This window comes from Hippocampus comes, unplaced genomic scaffold (genome assembly GCF_001891065.2).
Source record: "Hippocampus comes isolate QL1 unplaced genomic scaffold, H_comes_QL1_v1.1 scaffold156, whole genome shotgun sequence".
In the NCBI taxonomy this organism is placed as follows: domain Eukaryota; kingdom Metazoa; phylum Chordata; class Actinopteri; order Syngnathiformes; family Syngnathidae; genus Hippocampus; species Hippocampus comes.
The window spans coordinates 5337888-5355136 of record NW_017805744.1 but is presented as its reverse complement, the minus strand read 5'-3'; the positions used below and the strand labels follow the sequence as shown (position 1 = coordinate 5355136).

Sequence of the window (17249 nt, the reverse complement as noted above, 5' to 3'; positions counted from 1 at the left end):
CCAAAGGGAAGCTTGCAAGCTACTGAGCAGGGTGCAAGCGAGCCAGCAGCGTATGGACCCGGCAAGATGACTTTCATTCCGATAGTTTTGCTGGATTTTTAGCAATCGTGAGGAACGGAAAACCATTCACATGAATGGTGAGTATTATAACTATACTATACTATAAATTATTTCAAAAAATACATTCAGAGGCTTATTATACTGACATTTTGGTGAAATCACTTTTAAAATAGTTTATATATATATATACACATACACATATATGGCTCTCACTGAAATACATTTCCAAATATTTTGCTTTTATGGCTCTCTTAGTCAAAAAGGTTCCCGACCCCTGGTTTAGGATTTGGGTTTATGGTTCAGGGTTAGGGGATAGGGTTAAGTTTGGGGTTAGGGTTAGGGTTAGGGTTAGGGTTAGGGTTAGGGGTTAGTGTTAGGGGTTAGGGTTGGGGTTGAGTTTAGGGTTAGGTTAGGGTTAGGTAAGGGTTAAGGTTAGGGGTTTGGGTTAAGGATTAGGGGTTAGGGGTTAGGATTAGGGATTAGCGTTCGGGGTTAGGGTTAAGTGTTAGGGGTTAGGGTTAAGGTTAGGGTTAGGGTAAGGGTAAGGGCAGGGGTCAGCAATCCAAAATGTTGAAAGAGCCATATAGGACCCTCAGCCCATCACCGACCCCCCCCCCCCCCCCAAAACAAAAACAACAACAAAAAAAAAATCTCTTTGGAGCCACAAAATAAATAACTAAATAAAGGCCTTATAACGAAGGAAACACTGTATGTATCTGTGGGAGCTATATTAGCCTACTAAGTTGGCTACAAATACACAATGAGCCTTGATGATTAAATGTTTTTTTTCCCTGCACTGCATCCTGTAGAGCAGGGGTGCCCAACCTTTTTTGACTGAAGATCTACTTTTCGATCAACCAACCTACCGCGATCGATCCGTTACCGCACACACTTACCAACGCATGCCTCCCTACCTTCGTCGAGACCTGACGCGGAGGCATGGGACACACTTTTGCAGCGTGTTCATTGTCGTAGCTCACATGTACCGTTTTAAAATGCCTCTCTCGGCCCTCTACATTGTCATTATTTGCCAGTACCCTCGTGAATTGTACATGAAATGCTGTTTTTTGTTTTTGTTTTTGTTTTTTTGCAACAGCCACCTGCCTGGCATCCCGCTCTGCTAATAGAAGCACGTGTCACATGCTATGATACAAATCTTCGTTGACAGAATTGTTGAAATTTAATATTTATTCTACACATTTATACAGCATTGGAAAACATTAAGAATGTTTGTGTCATGTTTTTCCCCCTACAGAAACCATATTAAAACAAAAAAATATATTTCCCTCCCACATCTTTTTCCATTTTTGAAAAAGCTCCAGGGAGCCACAAGACAGCGCTAAAGTGCCGCATGTGGCTCTGGAGCCGCGGGTTGCCGACCCCCGGGTTAGGAGTTAGGATTAGGGGTTAGGGGTTAGGGGTTCGAGTTAATGTTAGTCTTAGGGTTATAGTTTAGGGTTTGGGGTTAGGGTTAGGGTTTAGGGTTAGGGTATAGTGTTTGGGTTAAGGTTAAGGGGTTAGGGTTAGGATTTAGTGTTAAGGTTGGGATTGAGGTTCGGGGTTAGGGTTAGTGTTAGGGTTAGGTGGTTCAGGTTAGGATTTAGGGTTCGGTTGAGGGTTAGGGTTAGGGATTGGGATTGGTGTTGGGGTTAGGGGTTGTGTTTACCCTCTCCGCCAAACCCCTTGCGCCAAACCCTAACTCTAACCATAACCCTTAACCCTAAGCCTTACCCTTAGCCCTAAACCTTTGTAGCATGTGTAAATAAACAACCATTCACACTCACATTTGCACCTATGGGCATACAGTATTTGAGTATTCACCTTTTACCTTTAATTATCTTGGAGAATGCTCTGAAAATACCAAACATATACTGGGAAAGTGATATCATATTGATGCGGATGCAAAAGTCAGATTTGCACGAACTGTATCACAGACTACATGGATGAAGAAAAATGATTCGTGAATGAGCAGACAGTTGGGTGGAAAGCAGAGGGGGGCTTGGGTCACTGAACTGATTCCTGGAATTGGAGCAGCAATCCCAGTAATGTGGCTCTCATTTAATTAATTGAGATTTAGTAGCATTTTAGGAGGAATGGTAACACCCAATCCTGAAAGAGTTTTATTCATTGGATTTTAAGGAGGGCACACAGACCTTCAACCCAATTGATGTTCCAAATGGCTTCCTCAAACTACTCTACTTTTTTGTTGTTCACGATAGTCGCACTGTCAGACTGCCAGATAAATATAGTTCTGTGTCTTGGACCGGGTAAGACATCACACTACAATTTCGTCACGGACCAGACTCTGTCCAATCATTGCGTGCTTCCGTCAAGATTGAGTCCATTGGCGCAGATCTGTCGGAGAGGTGGGACAAGCAGGTCTCCAAGTCAACAAAGTCTAGTGGGCAGAGGCATTTTGTGCATATGTGTTGTTTTTATATTCAGAAAAAGCAAAAAAAAAAAAAAAAAAAAAAGGCGGTGCAGTTTGTCTAATTTCCAAAAAGGTAGCAAATTTTCATGATACTATGTTCGCTAATCAGCTACGAGCTTTTCAGTTTGCAAACATAGCAAAATACTTTCCAACATTCCTCTTTTGTTGAAGTCCTTTTTTAAAATACTGTACACCACATTATAATTGTGTCCAGTCTCTCATCATAAGTAGGAGTGCCCTGTCTTCCTATTGGTCAATGCCGAAGAACTGATTGAAGGACAATGCAGGACATGTCACACTCTGCGGCAAGACGAATAAAAACTCTGAGATGCCAGACGTGTGTCGTTGTGGTTGTGATGTGTCCAAGACACCTTATGCCCAATAGCTGAGGATGTCACACATTAAAACACCTCCAAATCAGCTTCAAGACACGATGTCTGTTGGCTCAAAATCAGGCTACATTTGTGTAATCTGAACCTGTCAAGCCCGTTCAGACCCCTAGACAGGCATCCTGTTCTGATGTGAACCTCTTGATGGTGATCAGACAGAGCCGGGTGTTATGTTTGTTAACACTCATGACACAACCTTTCCTTCAATGTCCTTATCATGTCTCCTGTATGACAGCATATATTTATCTCTCTCCGGCTGGGCATGGAGAGGTTTTCTGACTTCAGGACAACAGTGGCCACCGTATTCATCCTGAATATATGGCACAAAATGTTTTGTTGTGAATGAACGTTATTTTATTTTGCTTGATCTTAAGTTGTGCTTGCAACATGTAACTTCAGGCAAAAGCGCCAAAATTGAGTCTCAGCTGCTGCGGTGTCTCTCTCTGCACATCGCATTGAGAACCCTATTGAAAGCATTTCGCAGTGTTACTCATCGCAACCGCAGTGTGTAGCAGGGAGCATCGAGAACCACACTGGTCACCAATACGAGAGGCTTGGCAACGAGCTATTGTGTGTGTACAGTGTGATTCCTACTGCAACCAGGCTCGAGGAGGAGAGGATCGACCAGGCAGGTTACACGTGAATCGGCGGTGTTTTGTAGCCGTTTGTCCGGGATTCTAGGGTGTTTGCGCAGGAAACGGCGATCCGACGCCAGTGACCGGGCAGGTGATGCTTGCTCACGTAAGGCGCACGCCTGTGCTGAGGGGCGCAGGGGACGCGACTGGAGGGTGCGCTCTACTGTTGCACCGCCTCACCGGATAACAGCGATCTCATCCTGTCTGGTCTTTCCCCGGGTTCCTCTCTTTTGATAACGGATTTACCGGACAAAGAAATTTTCTTCCTCCTTTTTTCCCCCCTCTCAAGCCAGAAGTGGATCAAGGGCCTGATCTTGCGTGGAGTGTTTATCATTTATTTTGATTTCCCCCTTTAAGCGCACAAGCTGTAAGCGCACAAGCTTTTTTTTCCCACCCGGAGAGGCAATGCGCCCACCCATGCGATGCTAGCCTATTAGCTGGAGAGAGAGAGAGAGAGAGAGAGAGAGAGAGAGAGAGAGAGAGAGCGAGAGAGAGAGAGAACGGCGGGGAGGAGAGAGGGAGAGGTTTCAGTCGGGGAGTCAAGGGAAGACTAATTTACGAGTCTTGCTTTGCCTTTTAGGAAAGAGCAGAGGAGGCGGAGGGGGGTTGGCAAAGGAGAATGCAGCAGGCACATTTTTTTAAGAATGCAGGAGAAGCGGGCCGTTTCCGGTTCCTAAGCTAGTGTGCGATAGCGTGTGTGTGTGTGTGTGTGTGTGTGTGTGTGTGTGTGTGTGTGTGTGTGTGTGTGCGTGTGTGTGTGCGCGTGCGTGTGAGTGTGCCTGTGTGTGTGTGTGTGTGTGTGCGAGTGAGCGCGTGTTGATTTTTGCGCGTGTACGCGTGTGCGCGTGAGAGTGTGTGTTAGCGTGTTATTGAGTGTGTGCCTCTCATCCGAGGCCAGCAGCCGTATGGGGAAAGCGGCGGCACACACAGATGGCATGGACACTTCCACAAGGTCTGCCGCTCTGCCTCTGCCCTGCCTCCCTTGCCGGAGCTTGTTCGCAGCCGTCTCTCTCTCGCAGCTCCCTCCGCCGCCTAGCAGCACTGCACCACAGCACAGGGTGACGGTATGAGGCTTGATCCAGTGCATTTCTCCATGCTGGTCATCGGGGTCTCGTTCGCCTGTTACGCCCCGAGTCTCAACTCCCTCCAGGACCAGGCGTACCGATCAGCTGTGGTCATTGAGGGCGAGGTGCGCTCCTCCCCGGAGAACGTCTCCTCCCGCGAGCCATACAGTGTGAATGTCAAAGTGCTGGACGTGTGGCCCGTCAACAGCGGCGGCCTCGAGAGGGAGCAGCTCGTCACCGTCGGGGACTTTAGTTCCGAACCCCCTTGCACCACGGTGGAGAAGGACCACAGATATATCTTTTTCATGGACCCGACCGGGGAGCCCTACGTGTTCAAGGCGTCGTACGCCCCCGTGGACGCCACTGAGCCGGAGCTCAAGAAGGATGTGGAGAGAGTGTTGTGCGAGGACTGCGGTAAGTTCCAGGTGCACATGCACTGTGAGGGCCACTGGAACTGATGTAAAGGAAACGGGCTCGCGCGTGCACGTGTGGAGTCTATACAGTGTCTGCGCGTGCGCATGCGCGAGCCGATTGCCACTTCAATCCACCATAACCCGGTCACCTATAATCAAATGAGAAGCATGGTAGAAAATGTGCGTGCGCGCGTGTGTGCGTCCTATGGATATGTGTGTGTGCTTGAAGAAACTACCACCCAACGTCATTCTCCCTCCCTTCCATCCACTGCAGACTCCTGCTGACTGGTGATCAGTGCATTCTGACTCTTTGAGCATAGCCAGCAAGATCTGCACCATCACAGATTAGAGTGGAGCTCCTGTGTGTGTATGAGTGTGTGTCTGTGTGTGTGTGGACAGCAAGCTTGTGTTGAGGTGACCTTTGTGTCTGTTGCTGAGGATTGTTGCCAGGGGCCAGTATATCAGATGTCAAATCATGACATGTCTCACAGTTGTGACTGCGGTGACCTGCGAGTGGAGGGTTCAGATAGGCCATCCCATTCCCAGGGTATCTGAAGTAGCATTTACTGCCATAAAGTGCACTGTGGACGCACATCTGTTGCAATTTTAGCTTTTATCATTTTGAACCACACCGGATTTGGGCGACACCTTTGGATTGGATTCAACATAACAAGACATAAGTAACAGTTACATATTTTTATCTGTGTGGGGGGGGAAAAAAATTGAGAACCCTCTTTTCTGTTCCAGCATGAACACATGCTTGAACGAGTATGGTGGGGGCCAAGGATCGGTGGTTCTCCAACTTTTTACAGCAAGTAACACCACAAAGTTTCACTACACTGACCAACATTAAAATAATTAAAGAAATAGGCAAATTTTTCATGAGTAAATTGAACCCCCCCAAAAAAAGCATTATTTTGTTAGATAGTGTAACATTTTGTGCAGCTTTTATATAAACACTGCACTTAAATATGAGAAATGATGTCTGTGAAGGATTCAATAAAAATGTATGGAACAAAAAGTTACATCAAAGCTCCACCAAAATGAATGCTTGAAAAGAAACATTTCTTCAGGATAACATGCAAAACTATTGTTAAGTTAAATAAAACTGAACTGTAAATACCAAATGCATCGTTCCGAAAAAAGTTGAAACCACTGTAATATGATGCACATTTTAAACATTTAACTTAGTGATTCTTTCGCATACTACAAGAGGGAGCCCGTGTGCCACTAGCGGTACTCGTACCACACTTGAAGAATTGTTGTCTGTAATGAACCAAAATATCATCAACATACATTCCAAGGTCTTGTACAAAGTCCGGGATTGTCATAACTGCAAAAGCTAGCTACTCATTTCGATGACTGTGATTTAAACTGTGTAGCACTACATCTTCTCTCAGGTGTTCTTATACCTGAGTTGTCGTTTTCTACAAAGTATTACTTCATTTGTGATGTCATGGTCTTTTAGTATCTTTCATTGTAACCCTAAATGTAAAATATTGTGATCATTAACAAATCGGCATAATGCCTGTGCATACAAAATGGCAGTGTGAAGATCTGTTCTAAATGGCAAGCGCCTTGCGCTGACTTTTTTGTGTCGAATACACACTGTATGATTAAATAGGATTGAATTAAATCCTTGGAGGAAGTTGGAACAGGAAGGAAGTCAAACGTCTGTACAAAGAGCTCATCTAACAGCCCAGCTAACAACGTGATGTTCTATTTTTAGCCCTGTGACATGCTAAAATGATCAAGTTATTTATTTATGACACGGCTGTTGTAATCAGGCTTCAGTGTGGACCATATTTTTTGGCAGGGTTAGACACACACACATCGGCAAGTAGAAACACAATCGGAAGTGGGAGACATTCTAAAGCCCGTTGAACATTACAGATGCATTCGAGTAACCAGGAGATGTACAAATATCAAAGGCATGGACAACAAATATTTTGTCAGGCCCAAATCGACAGTGTTTTCTCTTTGACAAGGAGTGCTCACTTGTGGGGTAAGTACTCCTAATGTTTGATTAACACCATCCGTACCCCAACAGGAAAATCCACGTCTGGCTGTGTTTCGTTAGGAGGAGCTCCATGGTGATCTGCAGACACACACCCTGAGCCTAACCAATCCATGCCGCGGTCGAATACCAGCAGCCAGTCACAGCCATCCCCCCCGGAACACACTACAAATCACACCTACCAGTTTTAATCCAACTGCTTGACACTCCGTTTGTGCCTTTGGCTTTAGGAATTGATTTGTGCTTGACGAATGTGATTATGTTCATAAGACTTGGAAAGGTGCATATTGTAGTCAAACAAACAATACCCATATCCCCGTCATTTGCCTTTCCCAGTGAATTTGATGTCTTCCAAATGAAGTCAAATCCACACAATGAGCAAAGCCACTCATTTGCTTGCAAATTGGAATAATCCAATGCTGCAAATCCTTCAAGAGCACTTGTAAAAATGTCTCTCTTTTTCTTTATGACATACTAAGTACATTGTAGAAAGCGTTACAAAAACTCCCAATAAATGTTGACATTTCCATCATCTGCAGAAAAATGCGGTACAGACCACTTGCCGTGACAAATCATGAAAGCAATCCCTAGTTTTTGCAGTGTAAACATGTTGTGCATTCAATGGAATGGTATGAGTGCGCAGGTGCTCTTTTGACTTCTTTCTGCATTGGGTTTTACCAAGCACTCCATCTAACAACCAAGACAAGGTTACCTTTATGACACCATCATCCTAATTCACAACAGTGAGTTCCATGGGCTCTTCCTTGCAAACTATATGAACAAAGGTATTGGGACAGATGCCCATTTCACCAACAAGAATGGAAAATGGAAGCAATACTACTGTGCTTTCGACTCTATCTATCTATCTATCTATCTATCTATCTATCTATCTATCTATCTATCTATCTATCTATCTATCTATCTATCTATCTATCTATCTATCTATCTATCTATCTATCTATCTATCGATCAATCGAGCGATCTATCTATCGATCGACCTAGCTATCGATCTAGCTAGCTAGCTAGCTACAGTATCTAACGTCTTTTAAATGGGGTTTAAAGATAAGATCAGAAAACCTTTATTTGTCTAACAATGGAGAAATTCCCAATTCAAAACAGCAAAATTATGAAAGAGAGAAAGTAGAAGACAAAAAGTATATACATAAATATAAATATAAAATATAAAATTTAAATATAAATTTAGGCCAGGGCTATCAAGATTTCCCACACCAAACTCATCTATTCACGGGATTATTGACCTCGCTTTGTAGATTGAGGCACAGTCATGCAATTGGAGAATCAAAGAATCATACAAAATGTCTTGGTAAGAGTCAGTATTTCAGGTAGCAGGCCATCCTCTGAATGATGAATGAATTGGTCAAGTGGTCTGTCTGAATCCTTAAGTCCATGCAGTTGACTTGCAAAATCCACACCCATCGAATCTTACAGGCAGCAGCCTGACAGAAGGCTTCTCTGATCATTTTTGTTGACATTCCTTTTGAGGTACATTGACAGATTCTTCCGAAAATAGCTTATCCGATTGCCAAATATTCCTGTCACCGATTCTGTATCAAGTGCTGCTGCATACCTCCACGCTGAAGCGCTCTCTCCACTTTTCCTGCCTCTTTCTTTTTTGCTGGAGTTGGAGTGGGTTTCAACTTAAGACTGACCGGCTGTTAGTCAGGAAAATTGAGGAGTGGAATATTCAAAAGATGAGGAACAATCTGTTGCCTTGACAAGATAAACGGACGCAGTTATGAATAACATTATAAAGCTGATAATAGCCAACATTTTATCAAGAGAGAAGATCAATAGCTTTACTCTCATCCCCAAAAAATTTGCCATACCCACTGCAACAGGGCAGATGTGACTTCTTGTTAATGCTTGGGGAAATTCTTGCCTGCTCTTCATCAGCAAACTGCGCTAGTTGTCTGATGTTTGAAGAGTGCTTTTTCCAGATGACGTTCAGAACCTTCCACAGATTTTCAAAAGGATTTAGATCAGGGCTGAGAGGAGGCCACTTCAGAATCGCCCAATGTCTTGCTCTCAGCCATTCTTGGGTGGTTTTAGCTGTGTTTAGGTCATTATCCTGTTTCAAGACCCATGACCTGTGACTGAGACCAAGCTCTTTGAAACTGGACACATTTCTGTCTAGAATACATGATAGTCTTGAGATTTCATTGTGTCCTGCACAGATTCAAGATACCCACGGTCATATATAGCAAAGCAACCACAGAACAGTGGTGTCCTCCTTGGTCATCTCCCATGCAGTACACTTTGGCTCAAACAACGCATGGTGCGATCTTACACTGATATATCTTTACCTTGGATTTCACCTTTAATTTCTTTGGAGGTTGTTCTGGGATCTTTTGTTATGATTTGTACTATCCATCGCTTCAATTTCTCATCAATTTTTCTCCTGCTGGCATGAAGAGGGAGGTTGGCTACTGTCGCGTGGATCTTACATCAGAATCAGAACCAGACTCATCTTTGTTGGCCAAGTGTGTAGAACACACAAGGACTTTGTCTCCGGTAGTACAGGCTACACTAGTATCAACATAAACTAGGACATGACAAATTAGTATGGAAGGACATTCTGTAATGTAAGGGTACCGTTGTGCGGTGGTACCACCCAATGACAGCTGTGAGACAATGTGCAAAGTATCAAGCAGAGCTAAAGTGATCAATGGTAGAATACAATACTATAACAGTTGTGCAGTTGGTGCAGGAATTCATTGCACCATTTTAAAGTGACCAGAAGCAGTATTTGTAGTACAAGTGCGCAATTGTGCATATGTCCTTGTATTGTCCCGAGTATTATCCTTGTTTTTGTCATTTTCGTTACTCGCTCCCTAGTATTACATTTCTGAATAATATGCGCAACTTCAGTCAGGGGAACATCAAGCTGCTTAGAAATGGTTTTTATAGCTTTTACCTTTATTCTGATCTCTAATTTTATTTTTAATCTAAGACAAATCTCTCTTCACTTCCTCTGGTCCATGTTAAGTATGCTACACACTATGAGGCATATTCTCCGGGTTGCACTTAAGTCAATTCCTTTCACACATTTCTGACACACTTAGGGCCATATTCTCTGCTAAACTCGGAAAAGTGGTGCTGCTGTGCAATTTTTGGGCTGAATGAGAGAATCTACGCAACCCAAAAAGAGTATTGCAGTGCACATTTTCTGACTTAAACACCATGGAAAATAAGCCCCGCTGTCACCAAACTACAGTACTTGTCATTCTTTCAATGGGCCATCAGAATGCTCACAAATTTCAAGACACCTGTGATTGTTGTTTGAGGACACACGGTTGAATATGTCCTTCCGGTGAAATTATTTACAATTTTTGCCTGTTGCAAGACTTTGTGTTTAAAAATAATTCTGTTGAACCACATTTCAAAAGTAATGCCTGATTTTCGGTGGTTAATTTCCAGTACATTTTCATTTATTATTTCTATTTATTTTTTCTTTTATTAAAGGTACAGTGTGTAGAATTTTGTGTCATCAAATGGTGAACTAATAGAATGCGATGACCTAAAATGCACTCCCAGTAAATTGTCTCAGCGGGAAGCCTACCACTAATTTCTTCAGCAGAGGTGCAAGGAAAATATCATCCAAACGACTTCCATTTCTTTAAGTGATGGAGTAAGTGCATGGAATTTGTTGCACATGCTGTAGTCATGATGATGAGGAACTATGTTCGCTAAGTTTGTCTCCTTCGTGTATCTGTAGCAGAAAGATGGTAACGAAACGTGGCAACCTCTTGTAGGGGAGGTGCTCCAAATGCAATATAATTAGCGATTAGTACACCTGCAATTTCAACAAAATAAAATTACATTGATGTGACAGAACACATTTTTTGCATACGATTGAAATTAATTGCGTGTTTTTGAAATAATGAACAGTGAAAAATCAACACATTTTTACTACTGTCCCTTTAACAGAGGGATATTGGCAATTTTTCCACATATTCAAAAGACCCTGACTTACAAGCCGTCAGTCAAGCTTCCAGAGCAGGTCTTTATGCTCTCTTGGCTTCATCTTGCATCAGTGTACTTATCACCTGCAGGGCAGAATCACTTTGGCATTGATCTCAGAATTAGGAGAACAATACTATGTTGCAGCAGCATGTCAAGACATTTCTTGCAAAAGCAGTTTTATCCAAGCCAAGGCCACACCCTTGACCGGCTTTCATTAGTATTTTCCCAGACACATTTTTGGGGAACTGTTGTCTATGTACTTCAGGCAGCGAGGAGGGGGTAGTCATTGTGACACTGTTACCCCCCCCCCCCCAAAAAAAAAGGTGACTTTCTGATGCATCAATAATTAGCAAGCTGCAATAATAACATCTTAAATAAAGGTGGCACTCAGTCTGACGCACATACTGAACATCAATGGGAATAAATATCCCTGAGGAGGTTGACTTGGCTATAAGCCCGTGTATGTGTGGATATCTTCTGAGAGGTCTGTCACATCTGCCTCGTTGTTGCCTTATCTGTGGCCATTTCAGACACTCTGTTTCTTTCTCTTGAATCCTCCTCTATCTCCTTCTGTCTCTCATACTGCCCTTGCTCCAGCCGAGCACAATACCCCCCACCCTACATACACACTGCCATGCCAGTCAGCTGTTGCTGCTGTGCTGCAGATGCCCTAGTGTTCTGTCATTAGTGGGGAGATCTGGGGCTGCTATAAATTATGCACAGGGAATAACAGAATGCTGAAGATTTCTCCCCTCTGTTGTGTATGTGTCTGTAAGACAACCGGACCACTGTATAGAGTGTGCCTATGCTTATATTCCCCGTCACATTACGCCTATCATTTTATATTAGCACACATCTCTGTTGCTCATTTCGCTGATGACTGCCTAACTTGTGTTCTTGTCCTTGGCTATCTTGCGTGTAAGGTTGTGTGTGTATCTGCATATGTGTGTGTCCTTGGTTGTGAATAATGTATCGGCACTCATCTTTTTCCAAGACTCAGCCTCGGCAGAAAGCTCATGCCTCTTAAAGGGGCCGACTCAGTGCCACATGGCTTAGTTTGTGAATGAGGGAGGTCTTTTTGAAACCATGAGCGCATCCGCACACACACACACGCACGCACGCACACACACACGCACGCGCGCACGCACGCACACACACACGCACGCGCGCACGCACGCACACACACACGCACGCGCGCACGCACGCACACACACACGCACGCGCGCACGCACGCACACACACACGCACGCGCGCACGCACGCACACACACACGCACGCGCGCACGCACGCACACACACACGCACGCGCGCACGCACGCACACACACACACACACACACACGGACGCACGCACCAGTGCTAGTGCACTGCACACACCACCCACACACTGATGTGTCAGGTGCCTCACTATATCAGCAAAGTGCATCTTTTCAGCCAAGATGGATTTGCTCCTAGCTTCTCATTTAAGATTTTTTTTTCCATAGTGGAAGTGCACACGACATTTAAAATTTAATAAACACACGTTTAAATGTAGAGAGTTACTATTTTTGGCAGAGCATTTAAACAAACTTTTCTCGTGTATAAGACGCACCTCCTTCGGTATTTCAAAATGGACACGATATTTGGCATATGTCTTAATCGGTTTGGCTTGCAGCAAACGATGGTCACACTTGATATTTAGTATGAAGTTGACAAGTGACAATTTCAGCTGTCACGGCACCATCGCCGACTGTTTTGTGCTTTGGAGCAAGGCCTTTAACTCATGCTTCTGGGGTGATGATCGTTTTCAGCTATTTTTAGCTGAATGCTGCAGGTGGTCTATATTACTTGAGCAATAAAAGAAAAAAGCTCAAACGATCACTTTTTTTCTTCATCCAGATACTTTAGGTACAGAAACGTGGGCTATCGTTATTGGTGTTTGCTTGTGACAAGTGTTGCATCTTCTCCGACCAGGTGAAATCCGTTGCTCTCTGTGGCTACACAGTGAGCGGTGGCACGTTTGTTCATCAATCTCATTTTAAATCAACTTCACGCATAGTATTTGTATTGTATAGAAAATTGTAAAACCCTTGTGAAAACGAATAGTACCTTGGAGATGCAGAATCTTCTAACACCTTCTACAAAACAATTAATACAGTGAGTAATGCTTTAAAGGCCTTTTTGCACTGCACTGTTTTCTTGGTGCTCGGCACAGGGCAGTGCATTCTTACCCATATTTGTAAGTTGCTTGTGTAGCAGCCAACTGGGATGTAGATGGGAGAATTTTCCTGCTGGAGGGTCAATTGTTATTAGCTCGCTGAAAACACTCTGCCAGCCCCTCTCCTATTTGATAGAACCTCCTGACATCAGCACAACACGAACAGAACATTTTTCTATTTGAGTGTGTTTCGCAACGCAACATAACGCAACAAGGCATTCCGTCCTCACACCCTCATATCACAACTGTGTGAAGTTGGGCCCCCACCACACACATAATTTCAGGAGGAAAGTCTGTTTCGTTTTGCTTCATTTGTGCTGGATTGTGCCGTGAAAATTTTTTTTTGTACTGCTATGGATTTATATATATTATGACTTAAATTTTTGATGATGTTACCTAGCCCTCCATCTACTACAAAATCGATCTGAAATGGTACCATTTGTTTGTGCTTTGTTTGCACTGTTTTGTCCTGTAAAAACTTCAATTTGTGCTGCTAGCGTTTTTCTGTTATTAGGGATTATTTTCAGGGGTGCAGGTGCATCAGTAAATTTTGCCAGTCCACTATATATTCAAATGTTCAACATCCATGTAACAGTAGCAGCACAAACGAAAGCTTTTAAAGCACAAACCAGAACAAATGATTTGGACTATTTTGGTCTATTCGGAGTAGATTGGGGGCTTGGCGAACTCTGGATGACCTAAAAATGATCTGTCAGAACAGAAAAACAGTAGCACCCGGAAGCCTCTAACCCAGGGGTGTCAAACTCATTTCACATGGTGGGCCACATACGGCCTCGGTAGATGTCAAGTGGGCCGGACCATTAAAATGATACCATACTTTGCTATAAATAACCAAAACAATGTCTTTCCTTTGTTTTGGTATAAAGAAGCACAAGAACATTAGGAAAATGTTGAAATTTAATGAACATATCTTTTACAAAATATTTCATGAAGCACCTTACATTTCCTTCGACAAATGTGCAATTTACTTTTATCATTCACATAAATGCATTGCAAATGATCCCACTGATTGTACAAACATTAACAAGTAATTGGTATTGAAAAATATAGTAATTTTTTTCACTTTTAAATTATCCTGCGGGCCTAATTGAACCTCCTTGCGGGCCGGTTCCGGCCCGCGGGCCGTATGTTTGACACCATGCTTTACATAATCATCTCTCTGGCCGGATTAAACTCCTTTGCGGGCCGGATCCGCCCCGCGGGCCGTATGTTTGACACCACTGCTCTAACCAGTGGTGGGCAGTGAGCTTTTGAATTTAGTGATCTAATCCACCTCTTAATAACACCATAATGTCACAATATGTAAAAAAAAAAACAAACAAACAAACAAACAAAAAACCCCACTGTATAACTATGGCTGCATTCACACTGCAGCACGTGTTCCTAAACTGTTCCTAAAACACCTTTGTAGATTCACAAATGATTGTCTGTATAGTCTCCCTTCCAAGGTCTCTGACCCGCACACGCCGATGGGAATGAGGTCGATGTGGGACATTAAAGACCACTTCACCCATGTACGGATATTACCAAAAGAAAAAAAAAAAACACAGTCACCTTTATCTTCCAATTCATCACCTCAAGAACACCAAACCTCTCAAGTATAATATAGTACAGTACTTCACAATCAATTTTTATCAGTATGAAAAACTTAAATAAATGACATTGTACTCACTAGAGATGCCAATGCAGAAGCTCCTACCTGTTTGTGTAGGCTCAGTTGTTCATTCACACATAACTCCTGTGAACCCCACCCTCCCTAAAAAAATAAATGAATAAATAAATAAGTAAATCCTTGTTGAGAACAAGCTTCTCTACAAAGCAGTGTTGGTTAAAATAGCCAGAACAAGCTCAGTTTTATTGAAAAGTACCCCTTGAAAGTGAATTTTCAATCATGGTCCGATATCATCCTCTAACATAAATCAAGCTTTGGCCGCACATCGAGCTGAACCAATCAGAAGCGATAGTAGCTGAGCCAATGAGAGGATGGATAAACGCACTCATCACAGGGCCTGTGGGACCACTTTCCGGAAGTGAATCGACAATCTTCAGTGGTGTGTGTGTGTGTGTGTGTGTGTGTGTGTGTGTGTGTGTGCGTGTGTCTGTGTGTGTTTATCGGGGTTTATACCCTCGCAATAGCATCTTTTTTGGCCTTGCAAAAGGTAATGGGACATTTTTGTGTGTAATCCAGCCATTTTGTCCAGATGGAGGACAGATGTGAGCAACACCTCAATTGTGCATGTTAGCCTGCTTTCCACGTTTGCAGCTAATGGTGTGAGTGTGTGTGTGTGTGTGCGCGCGCGCGTGTGTGTGTGTGTGTGTGTGTGTGTGTGTGTGCGTGTGTGTGTGTGTGGACATGTCAGGTGGGTGTGTGTGTGTGGACATGTCAGGTGGGTGTGTTGTTCGCAGTGAAAATGGGAGGTGAGAAATGGTTGGGTGAGAGTTGAGTAAGTGTTGCAGAGGGGTGTGGTGGTGGGGAGCGAAGAGAACAGGATAAATGAAAAGAGGAAAGAAGACATAAGTGACAAAGAGAGAGAACAAAAAACAAGGGATGAGAAGTGGGGAAGGTGAGTTAGGAGAGGCAGAATTCAAAGTGTGTGTCCAGCCTCTCTCTTTCTTGTCAGACATGCCTGACAAGATTGAGAGAGGCTGGATGCGAGAAAGGTTGGTGTGAAATAAATTAAGTGGGAACTAGAATGACTTGCTCACGTGAAAAATCTAAAGACTAATATCCATCGATCAACTGATTGGTCTCTCTGTCGTCTCTCTCCTTAAGTTTCTCGTGTGTCAGATTGAGGATTTTACATACTTCATACAACGTGTGGGGTAAAAGTGTAAATATCAGATATCACACATGAAACATCAACCTAAGAAATGATGATGTTTGCGAGCCCTCGTGTGCAAGGGAATTTGTTCCATGCACAATTGTTACTGCGGAGTTCATGTGACGAAATTGAAGGCCAGCACTTTTTGACAATCACTCTCGCAACCGTGAGCATTCACTCACTGTTCTACAAATTGACTCAATGTTTCAATGAACTGTGGTTGTGATTACAAATACTATCGCTCAACAACATACACACTTCTCTCACACATGCGGAGGGCAACTCTTCTGCTTGTGTTGCTGCTGCGCAGAGGTTAGCGGCGGGCGATACTGCATGCAGGCCTTCTGTGGCTGTTATCCAACAACTGACATATACACACGCACACACCCTCGTCTCTCTCTTTCTTCCTCTCGCTCATTCTCAATCTCATTTTCCCTTTTCTTTCTGCCTTACATCCTCTATCTCCGGCTCTCTCCCTGGTTTCCATGGTGACAGCTGTGCGCTGCAGAAATCACACTGATCGGAGAATGAGATCGGAGAGGCTTCTCCCTTTTATACATGAGGAGAGACACATGCATGCTTGCACACTTCGACACATCCAGTACTTGAGCGGTGCGAGTCCAAACATAACTAATCAGGCTCTCCGGGGAATGAGATGACATGACACAACTGACCACTATACTAAATGTTTTCAGTATTTCCCAATGGTGCTAATGCACCTTCAACCCGAAGATATAGGCAGACACGTACATATTGCAGGTTTCCATGTTTTCATCTTCTTGACTTGGCCATGCCTTCCCATGATACCTAGCCTGAAACAAACACAAACTGGTATATGGCAACAACCTGATTTGGCTTCCGTACAAATCGCTGTCAATCGATATCACTTTTGTTGACGTCCTCTTTGCTGGGGGACTGGGGGTGGGCTGGAGGTAAGGGGCTACAAATATCAGCTGACCTTGAGAAAAGGACCTCTTGATGAATGGCTGATGGGAATGTTGGTCCTGTGTGATTGGCTAGCGTGAAAGGCCACTCACAGACTATTGGCCACATTTGGCTGTCCATTTGCGCCTCCCCACAACCCACCGGGTGCTCTTGCTGAGGAAACTCCCTATCACGCAGTGATATAGAAGGCTTGGATCAGCACTTTGGAGTGCTTCAATGCACACACACACACACACACACACACACACACACACACACACACACACACACACG

At 43.7% G+C, this 17249-nt stretch overlaps 1 protein-coding gene across 3 annotated transcripts in view; it reads left to right on the top strand.

Annotated features, from left to right (window-relative positions):
- Positions 1 to 4323: 4323 nt before the first annotated feature.
- The window catches only part of LOC109524274 (pro-neuregulin-2, membrane-bound isoform-like), a 43495-nt gene continuing 30569 nt past the window's right edge, over positions 4324 to 17249 (top strand). For 2 of the 3 annotated variants that reach the window (XM_019884026.1, XM_019884025.1), the window contains exon 1: positions 4324 to 4993. In XM_019884026.1, the coding sequence (XP_019739585.1) occupies positions 4582 to 4993 (412 nt within the window). In that variant the 5' untranslated portion in view covers positions 4324 to 4581. The remainder of the gene's footprint in view (positions 4994 to 17249) is intronic. The other variant, XM_019884027.1, reaches the window with a different exon arrangement.